The sequence below is a fragment of the Microcaecilia unicolor genome, chromosome 2 (assembly GCF_901765095.1).
Source record: "Microcaecilia unicolor chromosome 2, aMicUni1.1, whole genome shotgun sequence".
In the NCBI taxonomy this organism is placed as follows: Eukaryota; Metazoa; Chordata; class Amphibia; order Gymnophiona; family Siphonopidae; genus Microcaecilia; species Microcaecilia unicolor.
The window spans coordinates 317845933-317865374 of NC_044032.1; the positions used below are offsets into that span (position 1 = coordinate 317845933).

The following is a 19442-nucleotide window of genomic DNA, read 5'->3' on the forward strand; positions in this document are numbered from 1 at the left end:
TCATGCGCCCTGTGGAATGCCCACTCAGTCTGTAACAAACTGCCCTTCACCCACGATCTCTTCATCTCTCGCTCCCTTCAACTGCTCGCCCTAACCGAAACCTGGATCTCCCCAGAAGACTCGGCCTCAGTCGCGGCCCTCTGCCATGGAGGTTATCTCTTCTCCCACACTCCCCGCCCAGCTGGCCACGGTGGAGGCGTTGGGCTATTACTCTCACCCTCCTGTAGTTTCCAACCCCTCCCCCTACCGCAGTCTCACTGCTTCTCATCCTTTGAAGCCCACTCCATCCGGCTATTCTACTCGCTGCCACTCAGAGTCGCAGTCATCTACCGCCCCCCCTGAAAAATCCTTCTCTTCCTTCCTCACCGACTTTGATGTGTGGCTCTCTGTCTTTCTTGAACCCTCATCACCGTCCCTCATTCTCGGAGACTTCAACATTCACGTTGATGACCCATCCGACTCTAACGCTTCCAAGTTCCTCACCCTAACATCCTCCTTCAACCTCCAGCTGTGCTCCACCACCCCCACTCACCGTGACGGCCATTGTCTTGACCTAGTCCTCTCCTCCTCCGGCTTACCCTCCAATTTCCACGCTTCTGCTCTCCCTCTCTCCGATCATCACCTGATCACATTCACACTTCTTCACCCTCCCCTCTGCCCCGTCCAACTTTAACCACCACCTCCAGGAATCTCCAGGCTATTGACCCCCCCACTCTATCCTCTAGTATCTCTAATCTCCTCCCCTCCATCATGTCCTCTGAGACTGTAGACAAAGCGGTCTCCGCTTACAATGCCGCTCTCTCCTCTGCTTTGGACACCCTCGCTCCATCTACCTCCCGTCTCACAAAGCGTACTAGTCCCCAGCCTTGGCTGACCCCTTGCATCCGCTACCTTCGCTCCTGCACCCGATCCGCTGAACGCCTCTGGAGGAAATCTCGTACCCATTCAGACTTCCTTCACTACAAATTCATGCTATCCTCCTTCCAGTCCTCCCTATTCCTTGCAAAACAGGACTACTACACCCAATTGACCAATTCTCTCAGCTCCAACCCTCGTCGTCTCTTCACCACCCTTAACTCCCTCCTCAAAGTGCCCCCCGCTCCCACTCCCCCTTCACTCTCTCCTCAATCACTGGCTGACTACTTTCGCGACAAGGTACAAAAGATCAACCTTGAGTTCACTACCAAGCCACCTCCTCCTCAGCCTGTAGCCCTATCCAACAACCAACCAACCATGGCCTCTTTCTCCTCCTTTCCTGAGATCACCGAGGATGAAACCTCCCGCCTTCTTTCCTCCTTGAAATGCACCACCTGTTCCTCCGATCCCATCCCCACCAACCTACTTAACACCATCTCCAATACTATCACCCCCTCCATCTGTCGCATCATTAACCTTTCTCTCTCCACTGCAACTGTCCCTGACACCTTCAAACATGCAGTAGTCACATCTCTCCTAAAAAAAACATCACTTGACCCTACCTGCCCCTCCAACTACCGCCCCATCTCTCTCCTCCCCTTCCTCTCCAAAATACTTGAACGCGCCGTTCACAGTCGCTGCCTTGATTCTCTCTCCTCTCATGCCATCCTAGATCCACTTCAATCCGGCTTTCGCCCTCTACACTCGACAGAAACAGCACTCTCTAAAGTCTGCAACGACCTGCTCCTTGCCAAATCCAGAGGCCACTATTCCATCCTCATCCTGCTCGATCTATCCGCTGTGTTTGACACTGTCAATCATGATTTACTTCTTACCACATTGTCCTCTTTTGGGTTCCAAGGCTCTGTCCTCTCCTGGTTCTCCTCTTATCTCTCCCACCGCACCTTCAGAGTACACTCTCATGGATCTTCCTCCACCCCCATCCCACTATCTGTTGGAGTTCCCCAGGGATCTGTCCTTGGACCCCTTCTCTTCTCAATCTACACCTCCTCCCTAGGCTCACTGATCTCATCTCATGGTTTTCAGTATCATCTTTATGCTGACGACACCCAGCTATATCTCTCCACACCAGACATCACCGCGGAGACCCAGGCCAAGGTATTGGCCTGCTTATCCGACATTGGTGCCTGGATGTCCAACCGCCACCTGAAGCTGAACATGTCCAAAACCGAGCTCCTCGTCTTTCCACCTAAACCCACCTCTCCTCTTCCTCCACTCTCCATCTCAGTTGATAACACCCTCATCCTCCCCGTCCCATCTGCCCACAATCTCGGAGTCATCTTCGACTCCTCCCTCTCCTTCTCTGCGCATATCCAACAGACTGCCAAGACCTGTCGCTTCTTCCTCTTCAACATCAGCAAAATTCGCCCTTTCCTATCTGAGCACACCACACGAACTCTCGCCCACGCTCTCATTACCTCTCGCCCTGACTACTGCAACCGGTCTCCCACTTAGCCATCTATCCCCCCTTCAATCCGTTCAGAACGCTGCCGCACGTCTTATATTCCGCCAGAACCAATATACTCACACCACCCCTCTCCTCAAGTCACTTCACTGGCTTCCAATCAGATACCGCATACAATTCAAACTTCTCCTCCTTACCTACAAATGCTCCTCACTACCTCTCTACCCTTACTTAGTTGCATGTCTCTCTGTAGGTTTGACCACGCTCCAAGTGGGGTTATGGTTAAGGAATATATAAAACCCTGGGGTGGGCTCGAGATCATATAAAGGGAAACCCCCATGCTCCCCAGTCATTATGTATATGTCAAGATCTATGTCTGGCCCTTCTTAGTATTATTTTCCTAGGTTCTCTTCCTGTAGAGTTTCATAATCATGTCCCCGCCCGTAACCTCCGCTTACAGGACAAATCCCTCCTCTCAGTTCCCTTCTCCACCACTGCCAACTCCAGGCTCCGCTCATTCTGCCTTGCCTCACCCTTTGCCTGGAACAATCTTCCTCAACCCCTACGCCAAGCTCCCTCCCTACCCATTTTCAAATCTCTGCTTAAAACTCACCTCTTCAATGCTGCGTTCGGCACCTAACCTTTCGTGAAATATAGTATTCCCTATCAGACGGACTCCACACTTGTCTTTAGATTGTACACCTGTCTTTTAGATTGTAAGCTCCTTGAGCAGGGACTGTCCTTCCATGTTAAATTGTACAGCGCTGCGTAACCCTAGTAGCGCTTTAGAAATGTTAAGTAGTAGTAGTAGTACTGTATTTTCATGTTAGCATTGTCTTTCATGATTCTTGAAATCTATATATTATTTTTGCTTATCCAATTCACACTGATTATGCCCACTAAGATATAGCAATGTATTAGCAGATGTTACATGTTATAGATGCTATAGATATTTAGGTATCATTTAGGCACACACTTATTTTGCTTATTCAACCATAGAATGCCTTGAGACTACTTTGTTCCCCTGTTTACCTCTGACTCCTGATGGACTAATTATGATTGTGCATGCCTAGGATAAAGACATGGAAAGATCCAATTCTGTACACCGCAAGTATTATGTCCTCCGTGACCGCACATCCTGTGCCCATTTGACAGATATACCAGCTTATTTTGCTGCAGAATCAAGCGATCTACAGACCCCGCCTCCACTGTCCCCCTGCCCTGGTAGATTCTTCGGAGCTTCCAGTTACTTCAAGTCCATCATCATCACCACAACCACAAGCAGCAACCGTAGTTCAAGGGGTGTTGCCTCTGTCTTTTCAACTTCCACTTCCACCTACCAAGCGACGTGCCTGTATTGAAAGTATACGGGTTGCGATTGGACAATTGATGACTCCTGAATCCCCAGATTTCTTTGTGCTCCAGAACATCCACATTGAAGTTTCCGACCTGCTTGACAATAGGCACCTTTTCTTTCCCCACCACAAGGCTAACCCAGAATCACAGCAATAAACATCTCAGAACCTGAACCTCTGGCAAAATACAGTCAAGCAAAATCAAGAGATTATTAATTTCAGATTCGCAGTTGCTATCTATGGACATTATAGGCTCATATTCTGTTTTATTTCAGTTTAGCAGTAATCCTGTCTATATATTGGAAAGGTTTTTAGGTTTTATTTTTATTTTCTTATTATTTCCTTTTTAGCTAATGATATATTTTATGAAAACTCATTTCTGCTATTTCTGCTTATGCAATTCAAATTGATACTGCTTATATAAGGGTAACATCAAGCCCTAATACTGGCCACAATATCACAATGTGTGTGTAAACCCTGTTAATATCAGTCAGTTATGCCATTATTTTACTTTGGTATAGGCTTACTTAGTTGCATGTCTCTCTGTAGGTTTGACCACGCTCCAAGTGGGGTTATGGTTAAGGAATATATAAAACCCTGGGGTGGGCTCGAGATCATATAAAGGGAAACCCCCATGCTCCCCAGTCATTATGTATATGTCAAGATCTATGTCTGGCCCTTCTTAGTATTATTTTCCTAGGTTCTCTTCCTGTAGAGTTTCATAATCATTCCAACCAGCTTAAGGATTCTGGATACCTATAACCTAAGACAGCCTGCAATCAGAGTACTAATCATATATTTGTTGAACCCATAACAATGTTTAATCAAAGCTGCTATTCCTTCCCAAGACCACTGAGACAGATATATTAGATTATCTCCCCATGCATCGGTTGAACCACTATGCAACAGATACAGTGGAAGCCCTAGAAAGACCTGCAACTATTTAGTAGTATGATGCACCTGACATCACTACTATTTACAAAATAATGTTGAATATTAAACAATGTCAAATACTGCTAATTCATATATAACTAGCGAAAATATGTACAATCAGTTCAGGTTAATACTTATATTTGTTACATGAAATAATGCTTGCTTAATCAATGGGATATGCCAGATAGATTTTGTAGATGGACCCATAAATCTTTCTCACCCATAAAAATTTCCTTACCATAGATTTGAGCAGGTCTCAAGAGGGGTGACATCATGATTGAGGCCCAAGGGGTCGGGTAATGAAAAGGGAATTCCATACACCCCGAATAATATATCAATACCTGAGAATGAAGTTTCCTATATTGCACCCTACCTACTGATCATTTCTAAAGACCAAAACACAGTTCCCCACATGACAGTCTGATACTTTCTAGAATAGATAGCAGTGATTTAGACCTTCTGTTTGTGCTGCCTCCAGTCTATGGAGCCAGCAAGTGGGGAATGATAAGATATAATACAGCCACTGGAATGGTGAAAGGCAGAGCCATAGAGCTCAGGCTACTAGAGACATAGGCCAAGTCAGAAATCTGATGATTGGCATAAACTATGAGCTTGCTGGAAAAGTATGGCCTAGATTTTAGCCCGGATTGAGGCCTAAATAATCTAAATTAGGAAAAATTGGTCAGAGAAATATGAAACAAATGGAGAATCAGAAAACAAAATGGAAACTCTAAAGTGTCAGTTATAGAGTGGATATTCCCCAATTTCCCCATTTAAGTTAGAAAAAGACTTATTTTCTTAAGTATCTGCAGGTGCAAAGGAAATGACTTACCGATTGAGCAAGATTGTGGTCAGCCAGTTTTAAGTAAACAAGTTTAACATTGTGGCTTATGGGCCCCATTACTTAGAATGGAGTTAGGAGAGTATATAAGGCAGGAAGATTCAGGGCGTGTCAGAAGACCTTTCGAAGTGCTAGATGAGATGCTGCCCGTCTGTCCACCCATCTGCTTGTATACCTGATCCTGCTGTATTATTGTGGTAACATATAATAAAGCTGATTATTCTAGCATCTTGTTCCCTTACTCTTTCCTATAGAATATTTACAGACTTAGTTAAACTCTTGGGGTAAAAATGGCTAGTAAGCACACAATTACCGGTTGGGAGTCAGATAGCAGCCAAATAGATAACAGCCTTCAGGGGACCTTCTCTGGCTTGCCAGCCTACCACAGCTGGTCCTCATGGGTCTATCCAACCCTAGATAAAAACACCTTGTACCAGCAGTTCTCTCCCTTCTCTCCAGTTCTTCTCCCCCTCTTCCTCCCATGTCCAGCAGCTCTCTCCCTTCCCTCCAGCCCCCTCTTGCTCCCACATCCAGCAGCTCTCTCCCTTCCATCCAGATCCCCTCCTCCTCTTTCTCCCACTCCAGCAGCTGTCTTCCTTCCCTCCAGCCCCCTCTTCCTCTGAAGTCCAGCAGCTCTCTCCCTTACATCCAGATCCCCTCCTCCCTCCAGCAGTTCTCTCCCTTACATCCAGTCTCCTCCACCTCTTCCTCCCATGTCCAGCAGCTCTCTCCCTTCCCTCCAGTCCCTTCTTCCTCTTCCTCCCATGTCCAGCAGCTCTCTCCCTTCTCTCCAGCCCCTTCCTCCTCTCCCTCCCCTGGCCAGAAGCTTCCATCCAGATCCCCTCCTCCTTTTCCTCCCACCTCCAGCAACTCTCTCCCTTCCATTCAGTCCCCTCCTCCTCTTCCTCCCACATCCAGCAGCTCTCTCCCTTCCCTCCAATCCCCTTCCTCCCACAAGTACGGCAGCACTATCCCCCCCCCCCCCAAGTCCAGCACTTCTGCCTTCCTCCAATTCATCCTGCCCCAATCTAACATCCTTGAAGCCTTTTCTCCCGCGGCTCCGGGTCCGGCTGTCCAGGAGCGTTGCCTGCCTCAAATTCTGCTCCTCCCCGCTGCTGCCTCGGTCCCTGCAGCATTCTTTTTTGGTCCATTGCCGGCATCACTGCAATTCACACAGGCAGCTCCGCTCCCCTTTGTTGCGTTCATCCAGCCCTCTCTGGTGCACTTCCTGTTTACGTAGGGCCAGATGGATGCGGAAGAGGGCTTTGTGAATTGCAGTGCTGCCAGCGGCAAGCAAAAAAAACAATGCTGCAGGGACCGAGGCAGTGGCGGGGAGGAGCAGAATTTGAGGCAGGCAACGCTCCCGGCCGGCCGGACCCGGAGCTGTGGGAGAAAAGGCAGCGAGGGATGTTGGGTTGGGGCTAGTTAGGGCGGGCCTCGAGCAAAAGTGGCTGGGCCTGGGCCCGTCCAGGCCTGCCCGTGGCTATGCCCCTGAGACGACTAATGTCAACACAGACAGTCAGAATGATGTAGAGCAAATGGCGGGAAAAAACATTAATTGATTTTGAATGACACATAACGGAACTAACATAAATTCGTTATAACGGAACCACTTACAACTAATTAATGTTAGTTCCGTTAGTTCCATTATGTGTCATTCAAAACCAATTTGCTCTACATCATTCTGACTGTCTGTGTTGACATTAGTCGTCTCATAGATCCTGTAATTACAATAGTTATGGGTCCTTTTAAATATGCATTAATCAATTTTGATAGATATCTGTTCCCTATCGGAATCTTTTTTCACAGTCGGTTCAGACAAATATCGATCATAAATATTCATATGACCGTATTGGTTTTAAGTTACCGCGATGGTTTGCTCTCACAAGGTCTGTCACTAAAAGTTAATCTTGTTCATTCTCACCATCACAATATCTTCAATTTGTTTTGTTTTTTTAATAAACAGCAATCATTGCTGTATATTTTTGCTACAACCGCTAAACGTTGTTTTAATTAGATTAGATTTTATTGCCTGTGTGTTTTTTTAAATATCTCTATGAACACTACGTCTGCTTTTTTTTTATTTAACATGATATCTATCTCCACAAGGAATACATATCATTGCCACATGTAGCTTCCAATATTTCTGCTGAGTTAATCTGCACATTCTTCTTGCTATTATCGTGGTGAGTTCTAATTTTGATTATGTTATGCCTTACATTTATCCTTTGTAATACTTAATGTGAGATAGGTAATTACATGTCGGTTATTTACTAGTTTAAGGCATCCCATTTTGAGATATATCAACATATACAAAATCAGGATGATTACATGATTTTTTGAATGTAATTCTTTAAATATGCTATACCTGTTTTATATATTATCATTTTTATATATATATCATTATGTGTATGCTATATAATTTTTTGATACATATCAATGTTTTTTATGTGTGCATTTTATTCTATATGTTAAATATTTGTCAATTTATTATGGGTTCCCATAACAATATTTTATTCTATTTTTAACATTTTGATATATCTTTTGTATTATGTAAAGTATTGCTTTGTCATTAATTTATTGTTTGTGTTTAATGTAGACCCCTGACGCAGACGCTGTGCGTGAAAACATGGCCCGTGTTGGGTCTTTTTCGAACTGTTTTATAAAGGTGTACAATTAAAGAACTGTGTCCTCATTTTTAAGGTCCCAGGTGCTGTTTTTTTTGCTCTTTGGACCCTTGTTTGTACTTTGCACCCTCTCTCTGCTGTACCACATAGTGCATCAGCTCATGTATGCACGGTCTTTTTAAAGACCCTTTTGCTTTTTTTCACCCGGGATTACCATTTGACACTAAGTACTCGTTGCCAGACTCCTGAGGCAGGCACATTATATGCCGAAACATGGAGCACTGACTTTACATTTATTGTGGAATACCGATTTTTAAGCACTGATATTATTTTATTGTGTATTGTTTTACATATATTAAATTTTATGTAGTGATTTTATGTTTATCCTATTTATATATATACCAGAGCAATAAATATTTAACTTTATTGATCCTGAAGTTTGTCTAGCCTTCCTACGTTCCCATTTCGTTTGTGTATTGCCTGTCTTAACTGCTGATGCCATGTCAGGAATGCTCTTGCCACTGTTGATTGAAGGCCCAAGGAGGCGACTTCAAAGGCTTATTTCAGTGAGCCTTTTAGCTTCCTATCATGTAGGTCTTTTAAGGCAATGCCCTTTCCCACAGGCAAGGTAGTCTTCTTAGTCACCACGGTAACCAGGGAGTCCACCCTGGGAAGTTGCAATTTATTTTTCTACTCCGACACTTTCCACTCTGAAATACTTCAGAACTTTTGGATAATCCCCCTCCTCAGGAGGGAGCTCTCCCTTCTCTAACAGCTCCTTCAACAATGGCTCCTCTGACTAGACCAAGGCCACACCAGATAAGGAAGGAGAAGCAGAGATAGCCTCATCTGCCCATTCCTGGAGTTCTAAAAGAGATCTCTTAGGAGCCAGAGGGGCAGTGGGGTGAGAAACTGAAGCATCTTGCATCAAATCTGACTGTCCCTACTTCAATAAATAGGCCTGGTGAAAGAGCAATATAAACTCTGGAGAAAACAAAGATCCTGATGCAGCTCAATGCTCTGTCGGGCCCTGAGGTTATAAAATGGCAGTCTACTCCACGCGCGATCAGCCAGAGGCTGCTCCTCACTGACAGTTTGTCCCAACAAAATTGTTCCATTCCTGCATTAAACTGCGCACCGGCCCTGCTGGAGAGCCCGAAGATCCTGGCATATTCAGATGCTGTGCCGAATCCAAAGATATGCTGCCGCCGACCGTTTCCTCTGCATCCCGCAGGATTCCCGGCTTGCACTCCCAGACACTGAATGTCATAATAGCAGCACAAGTCCCAAGCAGTAAGTCAAAGTTTAGTCAGACTTAACTTTAACGACTGCTCCCCAAAGCTCACAGTCTCCACAAGTCTTACCACAGATGAGAAAGGCTCAGGACTGATACTCTGTTCCATGCGCTCCAGCAACCCTCTTTCCTTCTCCTTTCTTTTTTTTTTATTTTTAAGTTTGTTCTGCTGGAAAAGGAGAGCTCCACAGGAAATAGGGGAGAGATGAAGAAGTAAGCTCGTGGGGCACCAGAGACAGGGACCTGAAGACTTCCAGATATGACTCTGTAGACTGAAGCCACCCGCAAAGCTCAACTGGGGACCAGTTGACCAACTGGACCAGGAGCAAAGAACTCAGAACCAGAGGGTGAAAAGTGTCTCTATCCATCTGCTGGAGAAAGAAAATACTGAGAAGCTGGTCTGGAAACCAAGAGAAATATGCCTTAGCTCAGTTTTCATGCTGGTTGATAGACACAACTATGCTACATGTTCTGGAACAGTAGAAGCTAGGTAATGGAATGTACATTGACACACTAGGGATGCTGACATCAAGAAACAGAAAGTATCCTGCCTTTGATCCCAAATCTGATAAAGTGAATGACAGACACATGAATGCACCAAAGCAATCCACTCTTCTATGAACAGCCAAACACCTAATATTAGGTTTTTCAGTACCTGTCAAGACCGAGGCAAGCTCTCTCTAATCACTGGATCCAAACAGTGCCCCGGGGGGAGGAGGGAGGAGCACACAAGTCTTGACCTGAAGAAACTGTTCATATCCTTACACATGCACACAGTGGCGTAGCCAGAGTAGTTGACACCCGGGGCCAGTCATTTTTTAACACCCCCCTCCCAAATCCAGTACCAGGCATACCGAGAATACAAAACACTCAGGACCTATAGAGCAATTCTACCATACCATAAGCAGTCATTTCTACGAGTCACACAAGGAAAAGGAAAGCATCTTAAACACTACAGTGAGCACTAGAACATCAATTCACCTATTGTAAAACGAAACCAGACAGAATAGTACAGATCGTAGATCCTGCACAGTCAATGCCAACTGAAAGCCATGTCTTTTTTACAAACACAGATACACCCTAATCCACTATAGAATAAGTAATCATAAACTTTCTATTTAGACAAAAATTAAACTGAACCCCCAATGCCAGACTCTGCATACAATGCAACACCACAGAAAATGTCCCCTAGTACTGTGCAAAATATAAAGACAGCAGATGTAAATTTGAAAAAAAAACCTAACAAGTACCAATCACCACTTTACAAATTAACAAATAGAAATAAAACAAATATAGAAAGTAAAATAATACCATTTTATTGGACAAAACCTCCGTCCTCGGGTCAGTACAGTATAGGGCTGTTACAGTATCCTATCCTGACCTGAGGAAGGGGATTTTGTTCTCCGAAAGTTAGTCAAAATGTATTAAAATTAGTCCAATAAAAAGATTACCTTATTTACATGTTCTATTAAAAACATTTAACACATCTACAATACTTTATCCTAAAGCAAAAAAAAATAAAAAAATATATTTTATTTACAGTTTGTTGTCTCTGGTTTCTGCTTTCCTCATCTTCTTTTCACCGTCTTCCTTCCATCCAGCATCTGTCTTCACTCTCTCTCTCTCTCTCTCTCTGCCATCCAGTGTCTGCCCTCTCTGCCGTCCCTTCCATCCACTGCCTGCCCTTTCTCTCTGCCCCTTCAATCCACCATTTGCCCTCCCTCTCCCATCCATCCAGGGTCTGCCCTCCCTCTCGCTCTCCCTTCCATCTAGGATCTGTCCCCTCTCTCTCTCTGCCCCTTTTTTCAGCCCCCAGTTCCAGCCCCCTTCTCCCCTGTGAACACCCCCACCCCAGTCCCCTTCTCCCCTCCCCTTCTCCTGTCTGAGACCCCCACCACAGTCCCCTTCTCCCCTCCCCTGTCTGAGACCCCCACCCCAGTCCCCTTCTCTCCTCTGAACACCCCCATCCCAGTCCCCTTCTCCCCTCCCCTTCTCCCCTCTGAGATCCCCACCCCAGTCCCCTTCTCCCCTCCCCTTCTCCCCTCTGAGATCCCCACCCCAGTCCCCTTCTCCCCTCCCCTGTCTGACCCCCACCCCAGTCCCCTTCTCCCCTCTGAACACCCCCACCCGAGTCCCTTTCGCCCCTCTCCTTCCCCACCTCAGTCCCGTTAAAACCGGCGAAGCAGCGTCGCAGGCAGCGCCTCGTGCCCTGCTTGTAAAAAAAATCAAATCTCCTTCCTTCTCCTCGTCTTGACGTCGACAATTGATTGGAAGGCCCGAGTCGACGTCAAGACGAGGAGGAGAAGGAGGAAGGAGATTTGATTTTTTTTTTTCCAAGCAGGGCACGAGGCGCTGCCTGCGACGCTGCTTCGCTGGTTTTTTAAATATGCGGCACCACGGGAACAGCCACGGGAGGCGGCGGGAGCGGAGCACCCCCCACCCACTGGCACCCGGGGCGGACCGCCGCCCCCTTGGTACGCCACTGATTCTACCATACCATAAGCAGTAATTTGTACAAGTCACACAAGGAAAATGAAAGCATCTTAAACGCTACAGTGAGCACCTCAATTCACCTATTGTAAAACGAAAACAGACAGATTAGTACAGATCGTCGATCCTGCACAGTCAATGCCAACCAAAAGTCATGTCTTTTTCACAAACACAGATACACCCTAATCCACTACAGAATAAGTAATCATAAACTTTCTATTTAGACAAAAATTAAACTGAACCCCCGATGCCAGACTCTGCATACAATGCAACACCACAGAAACAGAAAATGTCCCCTAGTACTGTGCAAAATATAAAGACAGCAGATGTAAATTTGAAAAAACTAATACCAATCACCACTTTACAAATTAACACACAGAAATAAAACAAATACAGAAAATAAAATAATACCATTTTATTGGACTAATACATTTAGCTTCCAGAGGCCAAAATCTCCTTCCTCAGGTCAATACAGTATAGTACTGTTACAGTATCCTATCCTGACCTGAGGAAGGGGGTTTTGTTCTCTGAAAGTTAAGTCAAAATGTATTAAAATTAGTCCAATAAAAAGATTATCTTATTTACATGTTCTATTTACAAACATTTATTAACACAGCTACAATACTATATCCTAAAGCAAAAAAATAAAAATATATATTTTATTTACAGTTTGTTGTCTCTGGTTTCTCCTTCCCTCATCTTCTTTTCACTGTCTTCCTTCCATCCAGCATCTATCTTTGCTCTCTCTCTGCCATCCAGTGTCTGCCCTCTCTAATGTCCCTTCCATCCACTGTCTGCCCTCTCTCTGCCCCTTCCATCCACATCTGCCCTCTATTTCTGCCCCTTCCATCCACCATCTGCCCCAGTCTGCCATCTCTCCCTCCCCCTTCCACCCACCATCTGCCCTTTCTCTCTGCCCCTTCAATCCGTCTGCCCTCCCTCTCCCATCCATCCATCCATCCAGGGTCTGTCCTCCCTCATGCGCCCCCCCTTCCATCCAGGGTCTGTCCCCTCTCTCTCTGCCCCCTCTTTTCAGCCCCCTTCATCCACCACATGCCTTGCATCCCCCTTTTCAGCCCCAGACCCATTCTCCCACCTGCCCCAGGCATGGACCCATTTTCCCTCCTGCCCCCTTGTCAGACCCCAGTTCCATCTTCAGGCCCCTTCTCCCCTCTGAGCACTCCCCTCCCCAGTCCCCTTCTCCCCTCTGAGCACCCCCACTCCTCTTTTCCCCTCTGAGCTCCCCCACCCCTCCCCAATACCCTTCTGCCCTCTGAGCACCCCCACCCTCCCCAATCCCCTTCTCTCTTCTCCCCTCTGAGCACCCATCTAGGCTCCCCCACCCTCCCCAATCCCCTTCTCCCCTCTGAGCATCCATCTAAGCTCCCCCACCCTCCCCAATCCCTTCTCCCCTCTGAGCCCCCCCCCGAGCCGTTCCCGTCCCGTCCCCCCTCCGTTTAGAGCCGACAGAGCCCTCTTCTCCTGCCACCACACTGCCTTTTTTTAAAATCCATGCAGCGACGCAGGCAGCGTCTCGCGTCTGCCCTGCTTATGCTGTGAAGAAGAAAATCGCGTCACTGGCGTCGGGCCTTCCCTCGCTATGTCCCGCCCTCGAGGAAATAGGAAGTTACCTCAGAAGAGGACACAGCAAGGGAAGGCCCGACGCCAGCGACGCGATTTTCTTCTTCACAGTACACGCAGGGCAGATGCGAGGTGCTGCCTGTGTCGCTGCATGGATTTAAAAAAAAAGGCAGGGTGGTGGCAGGAGACAACGGAGCACCCCCCCACCTGCTGACACCCGGGGCGGACCGTCACCCCACTGCCCCGCCATTGCTATGCCACTGCATGCACAGTGACATGCAGCTTCTCACCTTGGTCAGCCCTTTGATTTCCAGGATGTCACCGCGGCCACTGTCACACATTATCCTTTGCCTTTCCCTGGCCACGTCATCATCCTCATCAATCACAGGGGTGAGTTTGGGGCACATCGGCCTGTAAACACATTCAAAACAATTATGTGAATGACAGAGAGGCATGCCATGCTACAAAGGACAGTTCACATACAGCAGCAACACATCTAACAATGCTGCAGAGCATCCCTGTATTTGGGCATGTTCATTTGCATTGATCCATGTAGGGAGACGGACTAAACCAATTCTATATCAAAAATCTCTGCTTCATTTTTCCATTGACCAGAGGTGAGCAAAACTAAGGCTTAAGGGCCACATTCTGCTCTTGAATGAACTCCTTTCAGCCCACAAACTCAACCAGAGCTCTGAGGGAAGACTCTATGCTTCTCATCAGAAGATCAGAGGGGGACACCCCCTTACAAACTGCACCACTATTTAGGCAGGGCCACCAATATGAGCCAAAAGGTTTGTTCGCCCCCGATTTAGACCCGGCAGGACTCCAAGAGAAAGGAACAAATTGTAGAGGAATGTTGGAACTTATGCAGTGGGTGAAAAAGTGAAAGCAACTTGTGAAAGCAACTTGCAGATCAAGTTCTTTTACATCATCTACTGGTTCAGGATTCATGTTACAATACTGCTTTGTTTGGAAGAGAAAATGCTACAAAGATACATGAGAATCAATATTCAAGCTGACAAATGCAAAAACATCAAACATATAAATGGCAAGTGACCGACTCGCCTGCAAATGCGCAGTAGAGACTTCCTTGATGACGTCAGAGGGCGGAACAGAGAGGGAAATGGAGTCGGACGCTGCCGCTGGAGCCTGGAAACGAACATCGCGCACAAACTCCCCCCTCTCCCCCGCCGCCGCTCCCGTCCCCCTCCATATCGGGCCCCCTGCACTGACCTGACAGCGCCTCTCACCTCCGTGTGGAAGCGCTGCAGGCAGCAGCAGAGCGATCTGCTGCTGCCTGAAGCGCTTTCACATGGAGGTGAGAGGCGCTGTCAGGTCAGTGCAGGGGGCCCGGCACGGAGGGGGGAGGGAGCGGCAGCGAGGAGGGTTGCTGGAAATCTCGCCCGTTTTAACGGGCTTAACGGCTAGTCAATTAGTTCTGAGGCATTGTGATTCACCACCATTATCCTACATACCTTTAGCAAATCCCAAAGCAGACCTGGAGCTCTGATGAATTTGGATTTTTACTGTCATGTTTACTATGGATATACCATTATTGATGTATTTCTCTGAAATGTTAGGTTGAATTCATTCAAGGAAGGCAGTCTAAATATAGCTCACCTTGTCTTGGTGAAGAACCTGTACTGTATCAGCAAGGTGATGATGAAGAAGACCACACCCTCCACAGCCATGGCAAACAGATTTCGGCCCACGAGATCCCAGGACATCGGGGAGACAAAGCGATTCTCACCTACATATTTAAAAAAAAAAACAGCAAGAGAAAGTCAAAAGGAATGTTCGCTAAACAACCTGTGGTTAGAATCATGAAACCTCACATTTCCAATTATCACTGATCCCAATTACTCTATGTGATACTGTCAAGTCACTTAAGCTCCTACTAGTCTAATACTTTCCTCTGTGCTCCATTAGATGAAATACACTAGTTCTAATGGCTGAAGCAATGCTCCATCTTCTGAACAATTCTAGGACAGAGCCTCCACATAAAGTTAGAAGGTAAAATTATGTATCATACCTGATAATTTTCTTTCCATTAATCATAGCTGATCAATCCATAGACTGGTGGGTTGTGTCCATCTACCAGCAGGTGGAGATAGAGAGCAATCCTTTTGCCTCCCTATATGTGGTCATGTGCTGCCGGAAACTCCTCAGTATGTCGATATCCAAGCTCCATCCGCAGGACTCAGCACTTAGAGAATTACACCCACAAAGGGACACTCTGCCCAGCTCACCACCGCCGAAACGAGGGAGGGGAATCAACCCAGCTCATCCCCACACAAGTGGGGGAGGGGAATCCGTCCAGCTCATCCCCGCGGAGTGGGGGAGGGACACCACACCCGCCGATGCGGGGGGATCTGGCTTATCCTGCAACCGCAACCGCGGGAGGAGCTGACTGACCCTAACACCGCCGAAGCGGGAGGGGTACAAAGCTGCCCTACTGCCGCACGAAGCGGGAGGGAGCGCCGGCAGAATTTATGTCTCAATCCAGCCCCGTAAAACGGAGGGGAGAGGAATGCAGCAGCTCACTGTAACACAAATTCGTCTCAACTCTTGAAGAATCCATTGAAAAACTTGAACACGAAGTCCTCCTGAACAGGAACTGAAGACTAAACTTGAACCTGAAATGTAACCAGAATATAAACAATACAGATATCTGGGAGGGGCTATGGATTGATCAGCTATGATTAATGGAAAGAAAATTATCAGGTATGATACATAATTTTATCTTCCATATCATCATGCTGATCAATCCATAGACTGGTGGGATGTACCGAAGCAGTACTCACCCAGGGCGGGATATTGAAATCCCTGACCGCAACACTGAAGCTCCAAACCGGGCCTCCGCCCGAGCAGCCACAGCCAAGCGGTAATGCCTGGAGAAGGTATGGGCCGATGCCCAAGTTGCCGCCTTGCAAATCTCTTCCAAGGAGATGGACCCGGCCTCTGCCATCGAGGCCGCCTGAGCTCTAGTGGAGTGAGCCTTCAGCTGGATAGGCGGCACCTTCCCCGCGGCCACATAAGCCGCCGCAATGGCTTCCTTGACCCATCTTGTCACTGTAGGCTTAGAAGCCTGCAGACCCTTACGAGGACCTGCAAACAGGACAAACAGATGATCCGATTTCCGGAAATCATTGGTCACTTCCAAGTATCTGATGATGACTCGTCTCACATCCAGATATTTGACAGCAGAGTATTCCTCTGGGTAGTCCTCCCTACGAAAGGAAGGGAGACAGAGCTGCTGATTCACATGGAAGCTGACAGCTGTTCCAGGTTCGCTTCCGCCCACTGGCATAGATTCATGGCCTCCTTGGCTAGAGGGGCGCTCTTGGTACCTCCCTGGCGGTTGACATAGGCCACAGCCGTGGCATTGTCCGACAGGACCCTTACTGGCTTCAACGCCAGTACCGGGATGAACTCCAAAAGCGCCAACCGAATGGCTCTGAGTTCCAGGAGGTTGATAGACCACTTTGCCTCTGCAGGAGACCAGAGCCCCTGCGCTGTCCTTCCCAAGCAGTGGGCTCCCCAGCCCAACAAAGAGGCGTCCGTCGTGACGACAATCCACTCCGGGGTCACCAGAGGCATTCCTGCAGACAACTTGTCTGTCTGCATCCACCAGCTCAGCGCCTTGCGCACTGCTGGGTCCAAGGGAAGGCGCACAGCATAATCCTCCGACATCGGAGTCCATCGCTGCAGCAGAGAGAGTTGTAGTGGTCTCATATGAGCCCTGGCCCAGGGCACTACTTCCATCGTGGCCGTCATAGAGCCCAACAGCTGCACATAGTCCCAAGCCCGAAGAGGAGAGGCTACTAGGAACTGGTCCACCTGAGCCTGAAGTTTGACAATCCGATTGTCTGGCAGAAACACTCTGCCCACTTGGGTGTCGAATCGAACTCCCAGATACTCCAGGGACTGAGTCGGGTGCAGCTGGCTCTTCTCCCAGTTGATAATCCACCCCAGGGAGCTCAAAAGAGCAACCACCCGGTCCACAGCTTTGCCGCACTCTGCATAAGAGGGGGCTCGGATCAACCAGTCGTCCAGATAAGGATGGACTTGTACTCCTTCCTTTCGCAGGAAGGCCGCGATGACCACCATTACTTTGGAGAAGGTCCGCAGAGCAGTAGCCAACCCGAAAGGGAGGGCTCTGAACTGAAAGTGTCGGCCCAGTTCTGCAAAACGCAGAAAGCGTTGATGAGGAGGCCAGATGGGAATATGCAGGTACGCTTCCTTGATGTCCAAGGAAGCCAAGAACTCTCCTGCCTTCACTGCCGCTATCACAGAGCGGAGAGTCTCCATGCAAAAGTGCCGCACTTTCAAGGCCCGATTGACCCCTTTGAGGTCGAGGATAGGCCGGACAGAACCTCCTTTCTTTGGTACCACAAAGTAAATGGAGTAACGTCCCTTGCCAATCTGATTTTCTGGCACCGGAACGACCGCACCCAGGCGTATCAGGTTGTCCAAGGTCTGCTGCACTGCCACAGCTTTGACCGGAGACTTGCAGGGACAGAGTACAAACCCGTCTCTTAAGGGTCGGCAGAACTCTAACTTGTAGCCGTCTCTGATGACTTCCAGCACCCAAGCGTCTGAAGTTACTCTGGTCCACTCGCCCAGAAACGAGGACAGGCGTCCTCCAATCTGCACTGGGCCATGGACCAGGACCCCGTCATTGGGTACGAGACCCTGGGGGAGGACCGGAGGGCGTACCTCCGGGACGGCGGTCTCTGCGAAAGGAATGCTGCTTGGGGGAGAAGTTCCTTTTGAAGGAAGAGGGGGCAGAGGAGCCCGACTTGCCCGGGCGGTACCGACGGGCTTCCTGAAACCGTCCTCTGGAGATACCGGGGCGAGCACTGGCCCGAGTCCTGACCTCTGGTAACCTCTTGCCCTTAGACGTGCCGAGATCGGTCACGATTTTGTCCAGCTCGACCCCAAAGAGCAGCTTGCCTTTAAAAGGCAACTTAGCCAGGCGGGACTTAGAGGCGTGGTCCGCAGACCAATGTTTCAGCCAAAGCCAGCGCTGCGCAGAGACTGTCTGAGCCATGCCTTTAGCCGAGGCTCTCAAGACATCAAACAGTAAGTCTGCCAAATAAGCCAAGCCCGATTCCAGGGCCGGCCAGTCAGCCCTCAAGGAAGGATCCGAGGGGGAAGCCCGCTGCACCATCGTCAGGCACGCCCTGGCCACATAGGAGCCGCAAACTGAGGCCTGCAAACTCAAGGCAGCCGCCTCGAAGGACGACCTTAAAGCCGCTTCCAATCTTCTGCCTTGGGCGTCCTTTAGTGCCGTGCCACCTTCCACCGGCAACGCCGTTTTCTTAGTCACCGCAGTGATTAAAGAATCCACGGTAGGCCAAATAAAGGCCTCACGTTCACTTTCAGGCAAAGGATAGAGGCGGGACATAGCCCTAGCCACTTTGAGGCTCGCTTCCGGGACATCCCATTGAGCCGAAATTAAGGTGTGCATGGCATCATGCACGTGGAAGGTTCTAGGCGGGCGCTTCGTCCCCAGCATAATGGCAGAGCCAACAGGGGCTGAGGGAGAGACGTCCTCTGGCGAGGAAATCTTCAAAATGCTCATGGCCTGCAGTAACAGGTTGGGCAAATCCTCTGAGCGAAAGATCCGCGCTGCAGAGGGGTCATCCGCTCCATCCGAGCGGGAATCCGTCTCCTCCAAGGAATCCCCAAAGGACCGTTGGGAGAACTCAGATACACTGCCCTCATCTACATCAGAGGAAACAGCGTCCTCTAAAGCCTGGGAATCCACCCGAGGGCGTTTACTTCCGGGGGCCTCAACCCCGTTATCGGACAAGGGAGAAGGGGCAGCATTTTGCATAAGGAAGGCCTGATGCAGCAGCAAAACAAACTCGGGGGAGAAACCCCCCAGACTGTGCACTTCCGCAGCCTGGGCTACAGCCCTAGACGCACCCTCAACCGGCGCTCGCAAGAGCGGGGGAGCAACATGCTGCGC

At 48.4% G+C, this 19442-nt stretch overlaps 1 protein-coding gene across 1 annotated transcript in view; it reads right to left on the minus strand.

Annotated features, from left to right (window-relative positions):
- Positions 1-19442, minus strand: part of ABCA1 (ATP binding cassette subfamily A member 1) — a 706841-nt gene that overhangs the window by 147585 nt on the left and 539814 nt on the right. The window contains 2 exon segments of the mRNA XM_030194329.1: positions 13753-13873; positions 15086-15215. Coding sequence (XP_030050189.1) covers positions 13753-13873; positions 15086-15215 — 251 coding nt within the window.